Raw genomic sequence first — 23,176 nt, forward strand, 5'->3', positions numbered from 1 at the left:
AATCCTTCCTGACTCATTTACTCAATGCTGCCAAAATTTGCACCCTGCAAAAATAGTACAGACCCACGGACGGTTGGTCAATGGATAGTATTGGTAAGTGAGATCAATAATGCGGAACGCCTGATGGCACCCATGAAACATAAGGATGCACAGGACTATGCCACATACCTAACCACCTAACACAGGCCCCACCTCAGTGGACGTTGTACTTGGCGCACTCCCGTCCTTACGAAGCTGCTGTTAGTCCTCTTCTACCAACTCCAGTCTCGCCCCCCCCCCCCCATATGTTTTTTTTTTTTCTGTTTACTTTTTCCTCTCTATCGGACTTTCCTTCACTTACCTCATCCTTTGTCTCTTTTTTACTTTCCGACAGTTTGGGTCATTCTGGACCCCCTACATATTTCTTTTTTTTCAAATAAGCTCCTTCACACAGACAAAAAAAAAGTCACTTTATTATAGCAGGGAAGAGTCAGAACTTGGGTCAATGCTTTTGTTGCTCTATGTTCTTCTCTGTCCCAGTGATAGCTGCGCCCTCCACTCCTCTGTATGGATGTCCCAGGGACAGAAATGTACATGAAGTTTCCCCACTGAAGTCACATTCAGAAATAAAACCAGAAATATAACTCTTCCCCACTCGATCCAAAGGTAAAATGATACATTTAGGCTGGAGTTTACATAAAAGAAACCTGTACTGAAAGAAATAGGTAGGCTGACTTCTGTTTATGGAAATACTTGATATACGGCGGTTGCGCTGATCCAGTGGCTTCATTACAGCCAGGTTACAGAAACAGTGGCCTGATCCGCCAGCGTTGTGCAAGGGCCCTTGCCACTCTGTTTATCTCGACATTAGCCCAGAAGGGGAACTGTCATGCATTTTGACCAATAAGGAGGCAAAGGATGGATGGACATGATCATGACAAATCCAGTCATGGTTTAACTAAATGCAAAACTTTTTTTGTTTTTAGTTTTGAATAGAATACAGGTGAATTAGAACACCTGTCAGTTTATACTGCTATATGCGCCCCCAGTAGGGAGATTCACTCTCTCTATTAGTCCTGTTTACCATTATCATTGAAAGTGCAAGTAAAAGAAAATTTACCAAATTGTGGGTAGACATCCGAACAGGAATAGAGGGGAAATATTTCAGTGGAGACAGTAGTTCTGGTGATCCCCTCAATTTGGAAGGATTTCACTTCCTGTTTTGGTTTTGGGACAGGAAGTGAAGAAAAATCTACCCTATGGGACACATATGGGAAAAAAAACTCACAGGGTCTATAACCCACCCTTACTCTTACACTTTAATAATAAGGAGAGCTGTCTCTCTAAAATAGTGTGCTATTCTGACCATACCTGAAAGTTCCTAAGTCAGAATACATAATACTTTATAGGGTAGCTCCATAGAGTAAGATAGATAGATTATATATATATATATATATATATATATATATATCTATCTATCTAACAAAAACAGCTTCCTTCAGCAAAAAAAAAAAAAAAAGAAAGAAAACAGCCCATTCTGGTATGATGAGCAGAAATGTTGGATCACCACCAGTATACCAATCCCACACTAGGGTTTAGCAATCTCGTCTGCCTGGGAAGACTGCAGCATTTCAGCATTGTCTCAGTTGCCAGACAGTTCACACTTGCTCATATCTGAGAACCACTCTGCTCTGCCAGACACTTCTGGCTGTTTCCTGTTCTTTTTCTAAACTTTGCTTCAGATAGATTCATCTCTTCCGGGACCAAAGTCCCTGTAATCATGTTGGTAGCTCTTTCCCACCCAAAGTCTCTCCAAATTCCAGTTCCCAAAGAGGACTTACCAATCCTGAGAGTAAATCAGTCCTCTTTCCAGGCAGAATATCCCAGAATCCCTAAGCTGCATGGTTAAGAACCCCTAAATACTCAAAAACTGCATTCAAGTCGTCCCTCCTAAAGAGACCACAACCCAAATAGTTTGGGAAATTTACCTCGCTTCCAGGACCCATCCCTGGTGCCCTGTACAATATATACTAAGGAGAGAACAATAGATTTATAAGGAATCAGTAAACTGGAATCTAGCGGTGTCCAGTCCTTACACCTCTCTGGGATGTCTAGAATAAGCTCTGTATAAACAAAACAACAAATGCCAACACTTACCATAGGTACAAGAAATGTGGTTTCCATCTTCCCCACTTATAAAACAAATGATTGAAAATTGTGGTTTGCCAGCGAATATGGAACGGTGAGATGCTCAATCCTCTAGCCGAGAGCCATTCTTCATAGGAGCTCTTGTATGATTTGGAGGACTGCAAACAACAGAAAATACGTTTTCATTTGTCATAAAGTTGAGAGCAATTCTATTTTTTCTATCATCTGCAGGTATATCTCACATCCAAGTCACACCTGTACGTTAGCGTATTGTGGTGCCACTCATTTTGATTGACAATACAATGAGCGAAGGAAATGCCGCTCTGATGCTCACACCCGTTTCCATCATTTCTTGTTCTGATGTCACAGTGGTGTCACCGAGGCACACAGTCAGGAGAAATCTCCCCAATGGAGTCACAGAAAGAAATAAAAACCTAACAGAGATTCTAACCATTCCACACTCTATATGAAGCTATAAAAAAAAAAAAAAAAAAATCTTGTAAAAGACACACATTAAAGCTGTATGCCAGGTGTGGATTTTATAGCATAGTACTGTATATTGTATATCATATAGTATAGTACAGTGATGGTGAGCCTTGGCACCCCAGATGTTTTGGAACTACATTTCCCATGATGCTCAACTACACTGCAGAATGCATGAGCATCATGGGCAATGTAGTTCCAAAACATCTGGGGTGCCAAGGTTCACCATCACTGGTATAGTATATCAGCCACACCAGAGGGATCCCAATGGAAGTGGTAATCACCGGGATAGTCACCTGCTGCATGGTAACAGTAGGAGGTCACTCACTCGGCATTGGCTCCTTTTTATATTTTTGTTTACACTATGCATTTTTTCAATGAATGCAAGGCACTTCTTGACTGGGCGAGATGGGGCGGTGACATTGCGATCTCCACCTTATCCAATCGGATACCGCTTTGCATCACTGAGAAAAATGCAAAGCATTCTGTAAATGGTACCCGTGTCAAGCGAGCGACCCACCCTTGTAGTTACCAGGCAGAAAGACAGCTCAAAAGACAGTGGCAGCCACTGTAATTATCTGGATACCGTTTTACCGTGACTACTACAGTGATACAGTGTAATTATCTGGACCAATGTAACTATACAATAAAAAACATACCTGGAATTTGTCTTGAATGCTATGAATTCAATAAAAAATATTTAATTGTATTTTTAAATAAAAGCAATGTAAACATCTGAATGTGACCGAATATCAGCCTCTTGCAAGCCGTGTACAGCAAAGCTGGAGTGTGAGAACAGAAGAAGCAGCACAAGTAACTAGAGATGCACCGAAATTTCTGTGGCCGAAAATGGTGTCTTCGCCATTTTGTCGCTAGAGAAAAAGGTGCCAATAATGGCGCCTAAAGCGCACGCGATTTTACTGTGCTTATGTTTTTCATAGGGCATGTGACTCAAAAACCACATCAAAAAATGTAACACAGGTTCATTATTGATGCGTTTTCAATAGGGATGCACCGAAATGAAATTCTTGGCCGAAGCCGAATAATAATAAAATGTTTGGCCGAAGGCCGAATACCGAACGCGGTGTTTTGCATTTTTTCCATTTATTTTGCCAATTTTTTGTCCTCTCTCTTGTCCTCTCATGTCTCTCTCTCTCTCTCTCTCTCTCTCGTCCTCTCATGTCTCTCTCTCTCCCTAAATGTTACTGTAGGGAATGGGATTCAGTGCACACTGCAGCCTTGTACCATAGGGTTAATGTTAGTGACACTGTAGGGATTGGGAAGGATGCTGGGAATGGAAATCAGGAAGCATGCAGGCAGCCTTGTAAATTTTAATTGCAGATACAGGGCACTGGGCAGGTCAGGGTTAATGTGGTAACATCAATTACTCAGTGACAGTCAGTCAGTGTCAGTGTGGACTCGATCAGATTATACAGTGACAGACAGTCTCTCATAGTGGTGGTAGTAGGAGGCTGGAGGTGGACTAGTAGTAGCCTGGAAAGGAGCACAGCCGCATACATACATTACTCACTCGTGCACTGCAGCCCGCCCCACACATTCAGTGAGTCTTACTCTCCTCCCTAGTTTTTTCAATGGCACATTCAGGAAGCCAATCACGCCGTGAGTAGCGGCACAGCGGAACCAATCAGGTGTGCAGGCACGCGTGATTGGTTCGCTGTGCAGCTAATCACGGCGTGATTGGCTTCCTGAATGTGCCATTGAAAAAACTAGGGAGGAGAGTAAGACTCACTGAATGTGTGGGGCGGGCTGCAGTGCACGAGTGAGTAATGTATGTATGCTCACCGCTGAAGTGTCCCGGCTTCCCCTGCCTAACACGGAAGTCTGTGAGTCCTCCTGTCCTCCTCCGAGTCCCTTCCCCCTGTAAATATCGCCTACGGCCACAGAACGATAGTCAATATCATATCGACTATCGTTCAGCCCTATTATTCGGCACAAAATTATTCGGCCTTTTGACTTATTCGGCCGAACACCGAAAGTGCTATTTTTTCTATTTTCGGCCGAATAATGTTCGGCCGCCGATTATTCGGTGCATCCCTAGTTTTCAATGCATTTTAATGGGGAGGTGCGTTTTTTTTCCTGACCAAAAATGCAAGCAAGCAAGATTTTTAACACCACAACAGAAGCGCAACTGACCAGTGTGAAGACATAGATTGAATGTAAAGTGGTAGTAAACCATTGAAAAAAAAAAAACCTTGCAAGACAATAGTATAATGTGCTAGTATGGATCGCATACTACCACATTGTCAACTACTTTCCTTAGAACGAAGCCCCCAGAGCGGTGCCCGGTCACCGCTGAGGGGGCTGACCTTTTCCCCGGGTTTCTTCTGGGTTGGGCTCCGGCGCTGAGTGGCCAGATCTGCTATGATGTCACTCCTGCGCATGTGTGTGGGAGCCCTCTGTCCTGGCAAGGAGCGCTGAAGTTCCGGCATGATACGCCGGACCCTCAGAGCGCATGCGCCGCTGATATCAGCAGCTGCATTGAGGGTGAATATCTCCCAAACCATGCAGGTTTAGGAGATATTCATTTTACCTACAGGTAAGTCTTATCATAGGCTTACCTGTGGGTAAAAACCACTAAGTGGGGTATGCGACCGTTTTAAAGGGATGCATTTTTCCTGAGCTCTCTTGCGCTAAAGATGCCAATAATGACTGACAATAAATTCAAATTCATGATATTAATTAAAAATTTGAATACAATTTTATATATATATATATATATATATATATATATATATATATATATATATTATTTTCGGTTTCAGTTTTGGCCAAGTGCATCCTGAATTTTCGGTTTCAGTATCAAAATTCCCTTTCAGTGCACCTCTACCCAATAAGCTCATGTACTGACAGGAAGCATGCTGATAGGAGGAGAGAGCAGACTGACAGCCAAATGAGCTCATTCTGTGCTGCTTCTACTTTCATTGTCCAGTCACCAATTGGGATAGGTTCAAGACAACCTGGGCTCAGAGAAAGTGGGTTGAATGATGATGACCATCAGACTGTGATGTGATGACAGAAAAAGTACTGCAGGGGAAATCTGTGGATTGCAGATGACTTTTTGCAGAAAAGCTGCTTTGTTACATTATCTTATATTGCGCTATTCATTTTTATCTGGTTATTATTGGCTGGGTGGCCCGCTTTGCGCTCTAAATACCTTTTAGCACATTGTGTTCCTGTAAAATGTCCTCCACTGAATGGATGACAGTGACAATGATGACACATCTACTTCCTAAATGTAGAGTCAACACAGAGTTAATGGAAAGAAAGCTCCAGCAAATAATAGGAAATTTCCTGGAGACAAAGTCATATATAAATTGGTAATGTGTCATTCCATGATTCCTGGGTATCACGCTGGATCCCGCCCCCCTCATTCATGTACACACTGCCAATCATGTGACTACACAGTATACAACATGCGGAAAGAGGGAGGAAGGCTCTCCTCTGTGTGACCTCACCGTCAGTAAAGCATCGGCCAGATAAATGGCGCACCATCCTCCCAGCACCACCACCACCAGAGGGATAGGAATCATCGCCACTGACAGATGACAGCCATCCAAGCAGCAGAACACGTCGGAACTCGGCACTCAGGAACTCTACGTGTCCGGCAGCTGTTCCGAGCCGGACACATCCGTTCAAAGTACCAAACGATACTGTCTAGTGATTGGCTGCCGACTGCTTCCTGTGTACTACCATGTTTAATGCGGGCGGAAGCAGTGTGCCAGACAAGGCAACGTGTGGTTGGTTGGAGTGCTGGGGCTGCCAGTACTTGAAGATGTGTGTTAGGGATATTTTCCTGTGTATGTGTGTATATATATATATATATATATATATATATATATATATATATATATATATATATATATATATATATATATATAGTATTAATTAATAGAATATTATATATATATATTTATTGTAATATTAATAAATAAAAAATATATAATATATAAATAAATACATTTAAAAAAAAAAAAAAAAAATATATATATATATATATATATATATATATATATATATATATTATTTTTTTTGCATTTGCAAGTATACGTACCTGTCAGAATTGAGCAAGCTATGAGTATGTAAAGAAAAAAAAAAGCCCACAAGACAAAATATACTAAATAGCATTTTTTTTTTTTTAAGGATAAGTCCATATATATTTAAGTATTAAATAATTAAGTAATATTATAAGTCCAAAATATTTGGGACTTTACATGAGACAAGCAGGTCATGCTATTGGTCTCCATCACTGTATATGAAAAAACTGGGGTCAAATTAGACTGCATCCACCAAAAACGCACGAAAATCGCACGGTGGGACTTTAAATGAAGCACCAGCCTGCGATTCTGCAGATAAAACAGGGTGCCGTGTCGTGGCCCTGCAGCTTACAAATGCGTTTGCAAATGCGTGTCAACTAAACCCCTGTTCTTTATTTATATCGAGACAGGTCTACTTGGTTGGTGGCAGACTGGAGGGTGAGTACATCAGACTGGGGGCTGGCTGGCTTCCATGCACCTCTTTTAATCCTTTTCAATTCGTTTTTTCTGATACAGGGATGGAGACGCTGGGCATACCTGACGGTGTCTCACTTAAAGTCCCACATAGCCCACATTGTCTATGTAACCCGGGATGGAGGCACCTTGCCTACAGGCTGGTGCTTCATTTAAAGTCCCACCATGTGATTTTCGTGCATTTTTGGTGGATGCAGTCTAATTTGACCCAAGTTTTTTCATATACAGGGATGGAGACCATAGCATGACTTGCTTGTCTCATGTAAAGTCCCAAATATTTTATGAAATTAGGGATGGAGGCACTGAGCTATACAGGCAAATTGCCTCATATAAAGTCTCAATCTGTGTTTTACACTGCATCCGCCAAGAGATTGGAGGTGTATGCTTCTCAGCTGGTCGTTTTCAGTTTGTACCATCGTAAGAACATTGCTATTAGAGCATTGAGATACTATACCAGTCGTGGATGGAGGTGGGTTGGGGGAAGTTTGGGCTGCTCCCTCCCACCTGCCTCCTATCGACCCATTAGCAGCCATGTGCTCCCAGAGTGGAGACACTCAAATGTAAAAGTTAGGACTGCAGATAAAACAGGGTGCCGTGTCGTGGCTCTGCAGCTTACACATGCGTTTGCAAATGCGTGTCAACTAAACCACTGTTCTTTATTTATATCATGAAACAGGTCTACTTGGTTGGTGGCAGACTGGAGGGTGAGTACATCAGACTGGGGGCTGGCTGGCTTCCATGCACCTCTCTTAATCCTTTCCAATTGTTTTTTAAGAGAGGGGTTTATATCTTGAAGATTCTTAGTGAGATGGCTTACTTTACTTACGAAACAAAAAATAATTACTTTTAAACCTTGGGAGGACAGCACTGTTCAATCTCCTTTGAGTTGCAAGAAGAAACAGGAAGAAGGATGTAATAATGCATGATGGGGGAAATAAATGAACAAGTAAGCACACATGCGCCATCAAGAGGAAATTTACATTATAGACACAGAAACTTTGTGCATGCAAGTACACCGTGGTTGGGCGAAGGTGCCACTGTGCTGCTGTAAAAAGAAAAAGAAGAAAAAAAAAAAAAAAACAATGGTTATTAAACACCATCAAATGAAAGCTCTATGTGCCTCAAACAACGGTATAAAATCAATTAGGTTACAGTGTGGCATTTTCAGTCAGCCTATCACTGCTCAGGAAACTGAAAAAAATGGCCTGGTAATGGGGGGTATATATGGGCTGGTACTCAAGTGGTTAAAGAAGGCTGGGGGGAGGGGGATATATTTATTCCTATGTATAATTATGCACTTTGACTTTTAGCCAGCCTTTGTTCTGCAAAGGTCACCAAGGGCTTGAAAGGAGCCGTGTTGCTGGGAATCTAGTGTTATGGGGACATCATGTTGTTTCCAATTTGAGATAGTCCTGAGCCTGCCAACATTAGGCTCTGTAAATAGGAAGGATCTAGATTTAAAGATACTGATGATATCACCCCCTGAGATCCCATTTACTACATCTCTTGTACTCCTCTGCAATGATATCACTGCCTTATATACTCATTTACATTTTAAATCCCATTTCTGTCTATACAGACCTACACAATAGAGGAAGACCTGTAGACGCAGAGGGCAGGGCAATTTAGGTCTGGAAGAGGGATGCTTCCTCTCAACCATAAGTAAAAGAAGGCTTGAGACCATATAAATAAAAATCTGTTTGAAGATGTAAAGAGGAAGTTTTGCTTTATGCCTTCCTCCTTCCCTCCTCTTCTATTTTTGCCACTTTTTAAGGGGGGTGCAGGTACCTTGGTATGGACAGGTACCCACTCCTACTTCTGGTCGGATCGCCATGGTGGATCCACCAGAAGTTCTCCTCCACCCCCCCCCCCCCCATCCACAACCTTCTGGCATATGTCACAGGTCCCAGAAGGCTGCGGGACAATTAATAAAGTGCAGCGTGGCACGCGCATGCACAGTGGGCTGCTTCAGCTGTGAAGCCACATGGAATCACAGCTGGCTGCCCACAGTAAACATGCTGGCACCAAGGACCTGAAGACTGGTGAAGAACAGGTTTTGGGTGATGACAGCGTTGGGCTAGGGTTGCCACCACATCCTTAATAAACCGAACACACATTAATTACACAGGTTCTGTGGCTGATTAAGGTGGTAATAAAACTCACTTAGTGCCTTATCTGCATTCAATTCACTTCAGAACCTGTGTAATTAATATATGTTTGGTTTTAAAGGGATGAGCGTGTGGGTAACCCATACGCTGGACCTCTGGACAACTTAGAGACTTTTTATTAAAAGTCAACAGCTACAGTATTTGTAGCAAACTATTTTTAATTTTTTTCAAACACGGAGGAAGAACCGCTTTAATTTTAGTGTTAGAATTTAGAACTTTATTGTTTGTGCAGCGGTTGAGAACCTGAAGAGAAGTGTAGCATTTGAAAATCAAGAGAACACTTAGAATAGTCAAGTAGTAGACAAATTTGTCCCTTACAAAAACAATTTTGTAAGGGACAAATTAAGGAAATGCTATTAAATCAGAGTTGATTAGAGTTAGCATGAGGAGATGGCATTATGTGAGGCATTACCATTAATATATGTGCTTTCTATATACCACTAAATCAACACCAGGTCTACTACTGTAATTACTATCAGCCATATGCCATCGCAGACCATACCTTTGATATCCCTGTTTTAGGTCAGCGCCTACCATGGGTGACATCGACCCATCTTCTCATCTCACAAAACAAGCACAAGTAAGAGCTGTGATCCCAGCCACTACCAACAATATGTGAAAAATATCAGGTTTGATCTCACCATGCTTCCACCAATACGTGCTGAATGCGTGGTAAGGCTTGGTTCACACTCCTGCGACTTAGGATCCGACTTGTGAGACCAAAGTCGCAGGACATGTGAAATGCCATGTATCTCTATGAGAAACACAAAATACAGGAATGAATCCCCCCTGGGGCTGTTTAGGCAGAATCACAAATACAAAATGCCAATTTTATTAAGTACAAAAAGTCATAAAAAAAAGAGGGCTGTTTGCCTTAATAGAATAACATCATGATTTAAAAGAAGTGATAGCATACAGTACATATATATAGAAAAAAACACCACACAATCATGTATATACCCTACTACATAGAGATACACCCAGATTGTAAGCAGACATGTAGATTGCCCGATTTGGGTTGGATCTTCAAGAAGTAAAAAATATCAGGTTAGATCTCCCCATGTTACCACCAATACACGCTGAATGCGTGGTAAGACTTGGTTCACACTCCTGCGACTTAGAAAATAAACAATAGCATACAGTACATACGTATATAGAAAAAACACCAGACAATCACATATATACCCTACTACATAGAGATACACACACATAAAAAAACCCAGAGCAATGAAGATAAGGAAATCTACAAGATTAGGCAGAAAGAGGCCAAGCAAGTTATAAGAACTTCTAAAGCGCAGGCAGAAGAAAAACTAGCTCAGTCTATGAAAAAGGGGGATAAGACATTCTTCAGATATATAAATGAAAAAAGGAAATTAAAACAAGGAATAACTAAATTAAAAACAAAGGACGGAAGGTATGTATAAGGAAATAAAGGGCTAGCCGACTGCCTTAATGAATACTTCTGTTCAGTTTTTACAGAAGAAAAAGAAGAAGGACCTCCACTTGAAAGGATGACTAATGAATTGTTTGATGCATGTGTCTTTACAGAGGAAGACGTTCTAAGATTGCTGTCTAAAGTGAAGACAAATAAGTCACAGGGTCCTGATGAGATACACCCAAAATTATTAAAAGAGCTTAGTGGTGAGCTGGCAAAACCATTAACAGATTTATTTAACCAATCATTAGTAACAGGAGTTGTCCCGGAAGATTGGAAATTGGCAAATGTCGTGCCCATTCACAAGAAAGGTAGTAGGGAGGAATCGAGCAACTATAGACCAGTGAGTCTGACATCAATAGTAGGCAAATTAATGGAAACCCTATTAAAGGATAGGATTGTGGAACATCTTAAATCCCATGGATTGCAAGATGAAAAACAACATGGGTTTACTTCAGGGAGATCATGTCAAACAAATCTTATAGATTTTTTTGACTGGGTGACTAAAATAATAGACGGTGGAGGTGCAGTAGACATTGCATATCTAGATTTTAGTAAGGCTTTTGACACTGTCCCACATAGAAGACTTATCAATAAACTGCAGTCATTGAGCATGGACTCCCATATTGTTGAGTGGATTAGGCAGTGGCTGAGTGACAGACAACAGAGGGTTGTAGTCAATGGAGAACATTCAGAACAAGGTCATGTTACCAGTGGGGTACCTCAGGGATCTGTACTGGGACCAATTTTGTTTAATATCTTCATAAGTGATATTGCAAAAGGCCTCGATGGTAAGGTTTGTCTTTTTGCTGATGACACAAAGATATGTAACAGGGTTGATGTTCCTGGAGGGAAACGCCAAATGGAAAAGGATTTAGGAAAACTAGAAGAATGGTCAGAACTCTGGCAACTGAAATTTAATGTGGATAAGTGCAAGATAATGCATCTGGGGCGTAAAAACCCAAGGGCAGAATATAGAATATTTGACACAGTCCTGACCTCAGTATCTGAGGAAAGGGATTTAGGAGTAATTATTTCAGAAGATTTAAAGGTGGGAAGACAATGTAATAGAGCAGCACGAAATGCCAGCAGAATGCTTGGATGTATAGGGAGAGGTAAAAGCAGTAGAAAGAGAGAAGTGCTTATGCCGCTGTACAGAACACTGGTGAGACCTCACTTGGAGTATTGTGCACAGTACTGGAGGCCATATCTCCAGAAGGATATAGATACTCTAGAGAGAGTTCAGAGAAGAGCTACTAAACTAGTACATGGATTGCAGGAAAAAACTTACCAGGAAAGGTTAAAGGACCTTAACATGTATAGCTTGGAAGAAAGAAGAGACAGAGGGGATATGATAGAAACTTTTAAATACATAAAGGGAATCAACTCGGTAAAGGAGGAGAGCATATTTAAAAGAAGAAAAACTACCACAAGAGGACACAGTTTTAAATTAGAGGGGCAAAGGTTTAAAAGTAATATGAGGAAGTATTACTTTACTGAGAGAGTAGTGGATGCATGGAATAACCTTCCTGCAGAAGTGGTAGCTGCAAATACAGTGAAGGAGTTTAAGCATGCATGGGATAGGCATAAGGCTATCCTTCATATAAGATAGGGCCAGGGACTATTCATAGGATTCAGATATATTGGGCAGACTAGATGGGCCAAATGGTTCTTATCTGCCGACACATTCTATGTTTCTATGTTGTCAGCAGACATGTAGATTGGCTGATCTGCGTTGAATTTTCAAGAAGATCCCAACATGTTTTGGTTTCCTTCTTCAGGGGGAAAAGTAAGTATTAACAATTCTAGAATTTAAAGATAACAGCATATACCACTGGAGCAGACATCCTCTGCCATCCACATAGGTCGCCCAGGGGGGCACATGACCTTCCATGCAGCCACAGGGATGCTGAATTCACTTTGGTGAGCGCAAATGCAGGGTCTCTAATGAAATAGAGATTGCAAAAAGGAATATACTGTATAACTACTGTATGCTATTGTGTGAACACAATTTTTCAAAAAATAAAAAAGGGGGGGTGGGGGGTTGGGATCAGAAAAAAGGAAGGCAAGCAGGTCTAACAAAAGAGAGGGGGGACAGGCAGGACTTACCAGCTGCACATGTGGCGAGAAAGCACCTTGTTTCCAAACAGTCAGATAAACAGAGGACTAACAAGACATCCCCAGGAGTGACCAATCACCTCCTGGAGTAATTGAAAAAAAATCATGATTCGGGGGTCCATGGGGCTGTATGGTGGGTCTTCACATGCCCCCCTGAGCGACCTATGTGGATGTCTGCTCCAGTGGTATATGCTGTTGTCTTTAAGTGTTGCAGCATCACATCTTTACAAATTGATTCCTGTATTTTGTATTTCTGTCCATTTGTAATGTTGGCAGTACATTACCACTTTGATTTTAAAAAGTGCAGTGCTAGAAGTGAATAACTTAGATAATATTACCTAAAGCAAGCATATAAAGAAAGTGTCCCAATTAAAAACAAGATAAAAATAGTGCAGTGGTCCCATAGTCTTGTTGATTAGTAGGAGTCCTATGAGAACCCGTGACACCTCACTCTCTTAGATCCTGCTTACCAGATAGCCAGTGTCCCCCTATTAAAGTGATCAATCTGCACTTGTGTGTATTCCAGTTCACCAGCATAGACAATTAAACGATCTCCCTCCAGCATAAAGCATCATTTGCTATGCAGCACAACACGAGGTAGATGTCAGTAGGGTAAACTCCAAACAATCCAGAGCCCTAGACAGGTTCAGGTAGAGAAAGCAAAGATGGCCACAATAGTGTAATACTGTTTAAAACAACTATTTAATAAGCTAAAATGCACTCACACATTCTCAGATTAGTACAATTATGTAGTGGCATTACAGACACCAGCAATCTATGATTCCAGAAACAAAGATGGCCAATCCTCGACCATGCATGCGTAGTAGTATGTGTAGTAGTATGCGTACGTCCGCCCAACCGGTTTCGTCACAACTGACGTCATCAGTTTTTTTGCTATATACTGTACATTACCACTTGACTCAACATTTTTGTATGTATCTCTATGAGAGCCGTTCCAATTGACTGAAGTTGCTGCAAGTTCAGAAAAGGTTACTGCACTACTTTGATCCAACTTTGACACAACTTCAAAGCCAGAGAGTGTAAAAGTCTTATTAAATCACTTCAAAATCGTATTGAAGTCGGACTCCAAAGTTGCTATAAAATCCTGCAACTTTGGAGTCCGCTATTGTGAACTGAGCCTAAACCCACACCGCACTGTTATAAAAACTTGGTGGTGACACTGTCAGTCTCACCCTGCACAAAGGTTTTTCAGCATGGGCACCACAACCTAGGTGCCACCACACTAAGAGAAAATGACAGTGTAGATGGTTGTCTACACAATTAACCTGTTTCACACTAAAAAAGCTGCCAGCATGTGTGTTATAGGAAACACGAACTGTCTACAATAATACTGCAAACAAGTCTGGCCATTAAAGAAAGGTCTGTAAAGCCAGCTGTCACACAGACCAGGATAGTTCAGAGGTTTATACTTTAGCAGCACTCTTCAAAAAAGATAGGGAATATTTAGAAACTGGCTTAGCGCATTAGAGATAATTTGAATGATTTTAAAAATATTTTTTAATAAAAGAAAAGAAAAATGGTGAAGAAAAATTTGTTTACAGAAATAGAAAGTACAAATGAAAAGAGATAATAATACAACAGCAAAGCAAAAAAGGGTTTAAAGAACGAAAGTACTTTAAGCGGAACTAAAGGGTGAATGCTCCCCCCTTCCAACTGTTCCTCACCAGTGGTGACATCTTCTTCTCAGTGTCAGTCTTTGAGGCTCTTCTTTGGCTGGCACAGGATGGAGTCGCTCCTGTGCATGCGCAGGAGCTAGCCTTACCAACACATGCCGCATCAGCAGCTTATTTTACAGTACTGGACAGGGCAGCAAGCAGGCAGAAAGGGGGTTTTTTTTACTGAAGAGACCAATCCTGCTCGCCAGCCCCGCACTTACCCCATCCAGGTTGTGGGCTGCTTCCCCGGCTTCTCCTCCGGGCCAGTCTGGTTGCTTCTCCTCCCAGCCAATCAGATCTTAGGACCCGCTTCCTGTCCTGATTGGCTGGTAGGAGAACCAGGAAGACAATAGCAAATGTTCATTCGCTAATGTCACAAGTGGGTGGGCTCAGGACGCAGTGCTATGCGCCCCGAGCCCAACCTTTTTTAAAGCCAAATAGAGCCTCCCACTCTAATCGTGTGCTTCAAAAAAAAAACCTTCATAGAACTCTATGCATCTGGCGCCCCACATGGAGATTAGGGGCCGACGCATAAAGGTTAAGGGGGCAGTGCCCCCTATGGACCAGCTGCCACTGGGTCCTACTCGCTGTTTCTTACTTGATCAAATTCTTAGGTTCTTTGAGTTCTGGAAAACTTCATTCAATAGGCATAAAATGGGTCAGGGTCTTTGGATCTCAATAGGACTTTTAGCAGATGCTCCTCATTCGATGGTAAAGAAGAGCTTCAAACTGCCGATGCAGAAGCTTTTTTGTACACCTTCTAGAATCTAGAAAGTGTCACTGTACACTCCCATTCAATCACAAGTGTTAAGGGGTGGGAGGTAGGAGTATTGTTATAATAATTCAGCAAACCCTCCCATGGTGTCAGTTTTTTAAATGTAAACCTATGTAAACATTCCTTGTGACAGCAATAGTCACGTGTCAGGAATTTTTTTGGAGGGATCTGGGGTCTATAAGACCCAAAATCCTTCCTTTGCACTTAAAAGCATTCAAAACAGCAAGTTTGGCTCATTTGAATAATGCCATTTTTTTAAAACCTGGCACCTTTATTGCTCCGCTAACCAGAAGTGCGGTTGCTTCCAGGTTACTAGATCGGAGACCCGATCAAAGCCGATTCTGGCTTTGTTTAGTTCTCCGGCCAGCTTGGGCCTCCTGGTGGCATGGGAGAGCCCGGGCAGAGCGGCAGAAGGTGGTGGGAGGCGGGGGGATGTCCCCTCCCACTGCTTGGGATAACAATCAAGCAGCTGCTTAGCCGCATCAGTTGTTATCCCAATAAAGCCGACCATCGGCTCTAAAAAACGGTACTGGGGTGATGCAGGCATCACCCCGGTACAACCACTTGAAGCAAAATGACATACAGGTTTGTGATTTTGCGGCAAGTAGTTAATAACATTATGTACCTGGTTATATGTGCACAATTCCACCAATGATATACCTGTTTGTACATTGGATGTACAGTATGTACTATTATTAACCTTTTCTTAGTGCTTCTTTAAGCTGAGATCTCCCCACCACTTGCAGTAAAGGGAGTTGGTATCAGTGCACCATTCAGAGGTGTAAGAACATTATCAACGAGAAGAAAAGGGGCTACTCTCCAACCCGGTGCATTAGTATGTAGATGAATGTGGCCTCAGCCAGTGCTGCTCCAGCCACGCCCCCTTGACATGTTTCGCCCCGCTCACTGGGGCTTGGTCACAGAGGTCAGCTCTTTTATAATGTTAGATGAATATTGCAGAACTTCTTCTGCTCACAATAGTTTGATTAGATTACTGGTTAATTTCCCTCTATTCACAGAGGCATTGTCCTGGGTGGAGGCACTACCAACTTTATTATCAAACCCATACTTCCACTTAGAGAATGTTCATGGTTTAAAGCAATAACCTGTTTGGGGGGGGGGGTCATTTCTCATAATCCCCCCTCAAATAAGGGCTTCACAAGTCAAGCAACCCATTGCTTGACCCGCTCTACTATTAGGGTAGATAAGGCTTAAATACTTTACAATGCCAATTATCTCTGTGCAAGAAGTTTTATTGCTTGGCAGGCCAGATATCCTTACTGGACCTAATTATCCTGTATCAAGAAGGTGACTAAATTGGAATGCTCCTAATATACAATATTTACAATAGGCTCACCCCCGATTTTCTGCATTTCAGCGTGTGTTGATAACACAGCAGTTTTACTGCTAACAGACATGATCACATTATGATAATAATCAACATTTAATAGTAAAAATCAGAGTGCAGGAATCTTAACTTAAACTAGGCTTCAAATTAGTATTACAGCAGAGTTCCACCAAAAAGTGGAAGCTCTGCTTATCTGCTTTCTCCCCCCTCTGGTGCCACATTTGGCACCTTTCAGAGGGAAGGGAGGAACGAGTACCTGTTTTGACAGGTACCCATCCCTACTTCCGTGAGACTCCGCAGGTCCCTCGGAAGTTCGCCCCCCCTCCTTCTTCCTCTGCCACCGGGCCAGTTAGAAAGTGCAGAGCGCTTCACGCATGCGCAGTAGTGAACCGAAAGGCTTCACTGCCGGTTTCCCTTACCACAAATGGTGGCAGCAGCACCCGAGAGCCAATCCAAAATATTAAAAGTCAGCAGCTACAGTAGTGGGAACTCCACTTCAATATTCAGTCCTGAAAGGTACTTGGAAAGAGTGTACATCAGATCCCCAGATATCTTTTTGGCTCATAGTTGTGATTTACTTTTTTTTTTTTACAAAGCCTTTCAGAAAATTCTTTGTAGCACAAAACTAATGAAGATAAATAATGTGTGTTTTGGCGTGTTGTGCACTTAAATTATCTAATACACTATACCTATTATTGTGCTACTATCCACAGCAACATACTTATATCTAAATGGCTTTTCTGCATTCACAGGCTAAACATTATTCTGTTTCAGTTTCTTCTCTCTCACTGCCAGAGATTCTTTCTGATTCCAGTTGTAATGGAAGAACTACGGTTTGTAGCCAGAAATATGTCCAATAGCAGAAACAGGCAAACTAGCTTCTTCATCATGGCCTGAATGTCATAATATCTGAATTTATGTAATTATATGGCTAATATAAAAATGTGTGTGGGCTGTGAGCAGAACTTCCCCATGAAGCAGGTTTTTCATATATTTTATATATTTTTTACATATATTATTATTAATGAGATTCCACTAGGGGACCAGTGAGACAGTAATACTAGTATAACAAGCTCTCTAGCGGACATAGAGTTTTGGATAGGTGATGAGTGGTGATCATTATTATTATTTTACTGGATTTATTTAGTGCCAAAAGTTTACGCAGCACTTTACATAAGGGCAGACCGTACAATTACAATACAATTTGATACAGTACAAACCAGAGGGCTTACAATCTAAGAGGGAGGGTGACGAGATACAAAAGGTAATAACTGTGGGGGTTGAGCTGATGGTGAAAATAAAAGTAAAGTTGTTAGGTAGAGGAAAGATAGGCCTCTCTGAAGAGAGGGGTTTTCAGGGATCGTCTAGATGTGGACAGAGTAGGAGATAGTCAGACAGATTGTAGAAAGGAGTTCCATAGGATGGAAGAGGCTCAGGAGAAGTCCTGGAGGTGAGCATAGGAGGAGGTGACAAGGGAGCTAAAGAGCAGGAGGTCTTGGGAGGAACAAACTGACTCATTAGATTGGTATTTGAAGCTAGGTTAGTGATGTGGCTGGGGGCTGAGTTGTGGATAGCTTTGTAAATTATTGTTATATTTTGAATTGCGTTTGTTGGGTGAGCAGAAGTCAGTGGAAGGATCGGCAGGGAGGAGTAGCAGACACTGAACGTTTGGTAAGGTAGATGAGTCTAACAGCAGCAGCATTCATGATGGACTAAAGAAGGAAAGCCTATGTACCCACATGGAAGAAAAATATATTTAAAATATATTTTAAAAAAACATTTTTTATTTTCCCAAATATATTTGAAATGCTACAATTTTGGCCATATTCAATATATTTCTAAATTTTTTTTTTCCCAAATATATTGGAAATATATTTGAAATACTACAATTTTGGCCATATTCAATATATTTCTAAAATTTTTCCCCTAAATTTTTCCCCTAAATATATTGGAAATATATTTTTCTTCCATATGGGTAAAGGTATACCAATGAGGATGTAGTACTCGTGGTGATAGATGACCAGGGAGTGAGTTAGAAGCTTTGTGGTGTCATTGGTTAAGAAGCGGCGCGTTTTATAAATTATAAAGGGAAAAAAGCAGCGCTCCAAATAGTGCAACAATATATAACGTTCAGTTTTACATAAAAAGTGAAAGTGTCCATGTGCAAAAAAGAACTCAATCTTAATAATGCAACACAAAAAAAAATCAAAAACAGTCCATAAATGCAAAACAATCCAATGAAGAAATGATCTGTGCAGAGTAAAAGTAAAGGGAGCTGTCACCAGCAACACCCACACCCTCAGGCTTCTTACCAGATGTCCAGGACCATAAATTATATTGGTCAAACAGGCAGCAGCAAGCTTATCCAGGAGGGTAACTGGTATTTGGATCACAGATTGTATAGGGAAGACTCACAATGATAAAAAAAGGGAAAACTCCCATAGTGAAGCCCATCGTGATATAAAAAAGGATTCATTTTAAAATATGTCTACAATTACCTTCATACAAAACATAAAATGAATTTGTTTTGTATAACAGAAGAGCAGCAGGCTGTCTGCTTCAAAAACTGCCACTGGTAAGCGATCGGACGTGCGTGATATCGCCACTGGTAGGCCACTCCCTGTTGTATTATGTCATTGACAAGATGCCTTCAGAGGACAGGCCGAGTCTGTTTTGGAAATGTTGCATAAGTTGGGGCGGGAAGCCTTGGATTGGTTGTGGGGTCTAAAGGGATAATTCAGAGTCCAGGATTACACTGGGCACCTTGGCATATAGGGACAGTTTGATAGTTGAGCCATTCATCTTGGCAGAGAAGTCAGGGGAGTGGGGAGTTTGAGGAAGTGGTGTGACATCCAGTCATAGATCATGGTAGTCGGATCACAGACAGTAGTAATGGAGATTTATTACAGGTACTTACTGTATATAGCGCAGACAATTTACACAGAGCTAAACATATACTGTATATTGTACATTCACATCAGTCCCTGACCTCAAGGAGCTTACAATATAAGGTCACTAACATTCATACATACACTAGGGCCAATTAACTTACTAGCATGCCTTTGGAGTGTGGGAAGAAACCCACCAAGGCACAAGGAGAAATTGCAAACTCCATGTAGGTAGTGGTGTGGTTGGGGTTTGAACTGACAACCCTAGTGCTGCCAGGCAGACAAGCTCACCACTAAACCAATGTGCATAAACCCTTCTTTGTGCTATATAAGGACTGGGGAAAAAAACCCTGGCTGGAATTCCTCTTCAATGTGTCATCTTGCTATGCCATTCTTCTTCTATGATCTAAGTTCTTCAGTGTTAGTTGTTCCATGAATTTTCCAATGCCTGTAGTTCTACATCTCTTTGACTAAGGCAAGGGTCTCCAAACTATGGCCCTCCAGTTGTTCAGGAACTACAATTCCCATCATGCCGAGTCATGTCTGTGAATGTCAGAGTTTTACAATCCTCATGGGATGCGTAGTTCAGCAACAGCTGGAGGGCCGTAGTTTGGAGATACTTGGACTAAGGGGACCTTTAAAGAGACCCTGTCAGGGAAGGCGCTGCCTATCACAACTAAGCCAGCCATGCGGTTTTGTCATTGCCTGACTTGTGACTGCTGCTAGTCCTAAAGCAGGTATGTTACCATGTGTGATGTTGCATTGATGTACCCTGAAATTAGCATTGCATCTTAAAGCCCAAGCAGTCTCTATCGCCGGATGTTAGGGTCCATGCACACTGGCTTCAAAATCGCTGCTCCTACAGGGGTTTTGTGTTCTGCCTGTAGAAGCAGCTCAATGTTATCCTATGTGTCCCAATGTTATCCTATGTGTCCCAATGTTATAAAATGTGTCCCAATGTTATCCTATGTCCTATGTGTCCCAATGTTATCCTATGTGTCCCAATGTTATCCTATGTGTCCCAATGTTATCCTATGTGTCCCAATGTTATCCTATGTGTCCCAATGTTATCCTATGTGTCCCAATGTTATAAAATGTGTTCCAATGTTATAAAATGTGTCCCAATGTTATCCTATGTCCTATGTGTTCCAATGTTATCCTATGTGTCCCAATGTTATCCTATGTGTCCCAATGTTATCCTATGTGTTCCAATGTTATCTTATGTGTTCCAATGTTATTTTATGTGTCCCAATGTTATCCTATGTGTTCCAATGTTATCCTATGTGTCCCAATGTTATCCTATGTGTTCCAATGTTATCCTATGTGTCCCAATGTTATACTATGTGTTCCAATGTTATCCTATGTGTTCCAATGTTATCCTATGTGTCCCAATGTTATCCTATGTGTTCCAATGTTATCCTATGTGTCCCAATGTTATACTATGTGTTCCAATGTTATAGTATGTGTTCCAATGTTATCCTATGTGTTCCAATGTTATCCTATGTGTTCCAATGTTATCCTATGTGTTCCAATGTTATCCTATGTGTCCCAATGTTATCCTATGTGTCCCAATGTTATCCTATGTGTTCCAATGTTATCCTTTGTGTCCCAATGTTATCCTATGTGTCCCAATGTTATCCTATGTGTCCCAATGTTATCCTATGTGTCCCAATGTTATCCTATGTGTCCCAATGTTATCCTATGTGTTCCAATGTTATCCTATGTGTCCCAATGTTATCCTATGTGTCCCAATGTTATCCTATGTGTCCCAATGTTATCCTATGTCCGTGCAAATTAGGGCAATTACAGGCATATTTTAACTGGTTGCCGACCGCCGCAAGTACATATACTGCGGCGGTCAGCCCCGGCCAGGCAAAGTGACGTACCGGTACATCACTAGCCTGGGAGCCAATAGCGGGCGAGCGCGCACTGCCGGAGGCGCGCTCCCGCCTCGGCTCGTTCACGGTCATTTTTACAGTAACAGTGCATATGTATAGCACTGATTACTGTAGTAATGTCACTGGTACCCCCAAAAGTGTCAAAAATGTCAGTCAAGGGTCCGATCTGTCCGCCGCAATGTCGCAGTCCCGCAAAAAAAATCGCAGATCGCGGCCATTACTCGCTAAAAAAAAAAAAAAAACAACAAAAATGACAAAAATCTTTCCCTTAGTTAGTAAATGCAATAACTTTTGTGCAAACCAATCAAAATACGCTTATTGTGATTTTTTTTACCAAACATAGGTAACTGAAAACAAATTGGCCAAAAATGTAAAAAAAATTAGATTTTTACATTTTTTTGGGGGGGAATTTCATATAAAAAAATGTGAAAAATATTGTTTTTTTTTTTTTGCAAAATTGTCGCTCTTTTTTTGATTATAGCGCATGATCAAAAAATCACACAGGTGATCAAATACCACCAAAAGAAAGCTCTATTTGTGGGAAAAAAGGACGTCAAATTTGTTTAGGTACAGCGTCGCACGACCGCGCAATTGTCCGTTAAAGTCACGCAGTGCCGAATCGCAAAATACCCCCTGGTCCGGAAGGGGGTAAAATCTTCCGGGGCTTAAGTGGTTAAGCTCAACGTTTAGAGGCAGGAAAAAAAAACCTGGTTTGCATTTCTGATTGGAGCTTTCTGGCAGAACAATCGCTATAATGTCCTAAACATGTGAAAACTATGTACAAAAACGCTCTATGAGCATTTTTTTTTTCTGCCAAGGGAACTGGCGTTTTTTTAAGCCCAGTGTGCATGGAGCCTTACAGTTAACAGCCAATTTTATAAGCTTCCTTTTAAACTCTTAGAATAAAAGTTTTTGATAATTACAGAGTAAGCTCCTGTTATGACTGGTAATAGGCTACACACTATTTAATTGCTCTTTTCAAAATCCTACAAAGCCTCTAAGGACTAATGAAGGCTAATTAGCTTTCTATTTGAATCATTCAATACACAGTGCATTACAGTGAATCATATCGGATAAAAATGAAGAATTGCTTTGACTCAACCTTTAAATACGATATGTTTCTCTAGTGCAGGCTAGATCTTTTAAGCAATTGTCCTTGATCTTATCACTCATTATTCCCTTTGATTCGATTTGTTATACAGCAGTATGTGTACAAAAAGTCACAGGGCAATGTTTTCCTTTTTTATAGTCTGTTTTACTAGATTTTAATGCCATCTCCCTATTTTATTTAAATTAATACTTTTTTTTTTTTTTTATCTTTTTTTTTTTTTTTACTGTTTGAAAGAAAGACTTCACTCTTCCTGTCCAAGATGACCATGCTGGCACACCAGACATACATACATACATACATACATACATACATACATACATACATACATACATACATACATACATCAATGGCTTTCCTCATGGCTTTTGAGTTTTTTGGTTCTCTCTCTGTACTTCAAGAAGGAAGTAAAGAAATAGGTCATGCCTCTCTTAAGCACTACATTGGTGCAGATGGGCACTGGGTTGTTTTGAAGAAGAGATGTAAAAATATAGGAACAGTACGAGGATTTATATGCAACTTATCTGCCCCTTGTTGGACCATCTACCTCTACTAAAGTAGTAAGGGGGTCCTGGACACTCCTTACCAAAAAGTATTAAAGACACATGCTAACTTTTTCTTAT

General features: G+C 41.2%; 1 protein-coding gene across 1 annotated transcript in view; it reads right to left on the reverse strand.

The window, feature by feature from the left end:
- Positions 1-6,234, reverse strand: part of MBTPS2 (membrane bound transcription factor peptidase, site 2) — a 114,040-nt gene extending 107,806 nt beyond the window's left edge. Inside the window, exons 1-2 of the mRNA XM_082247086.1 lie at positions 6,087-6,234; positions 2,137-2,285 (exon numbers count right to left, since the gene is read on the reverse strand). Of these exons, the coding sequence (XP_082103212.1) occupies positions 2,137-2,285; positions 6,087-6,161 (224 nt within the window). The 5' untranslated portion in view covers positions 6,162-6,234. The remainder of the gene's footprint in view (positions 1-2,136; positions 2,286-6,086) is intronic.
- Positions 6,235-23,176: the final 16,942 nt, after the last annotated feature.

The sequence above is a fragment of the Pelophylax lessonae genome (assembly GCF_965119305.1).
Source record: "Pelophylax lessonae genome assembly, chromosome: 2".
In the NCBI taxonomy this organism is placed as follows: Eukaryota; Metazoa; Chordata; class Amphibia; order Anura; family Ranidae; genus Pelophylax; species Pelophylax lessonae.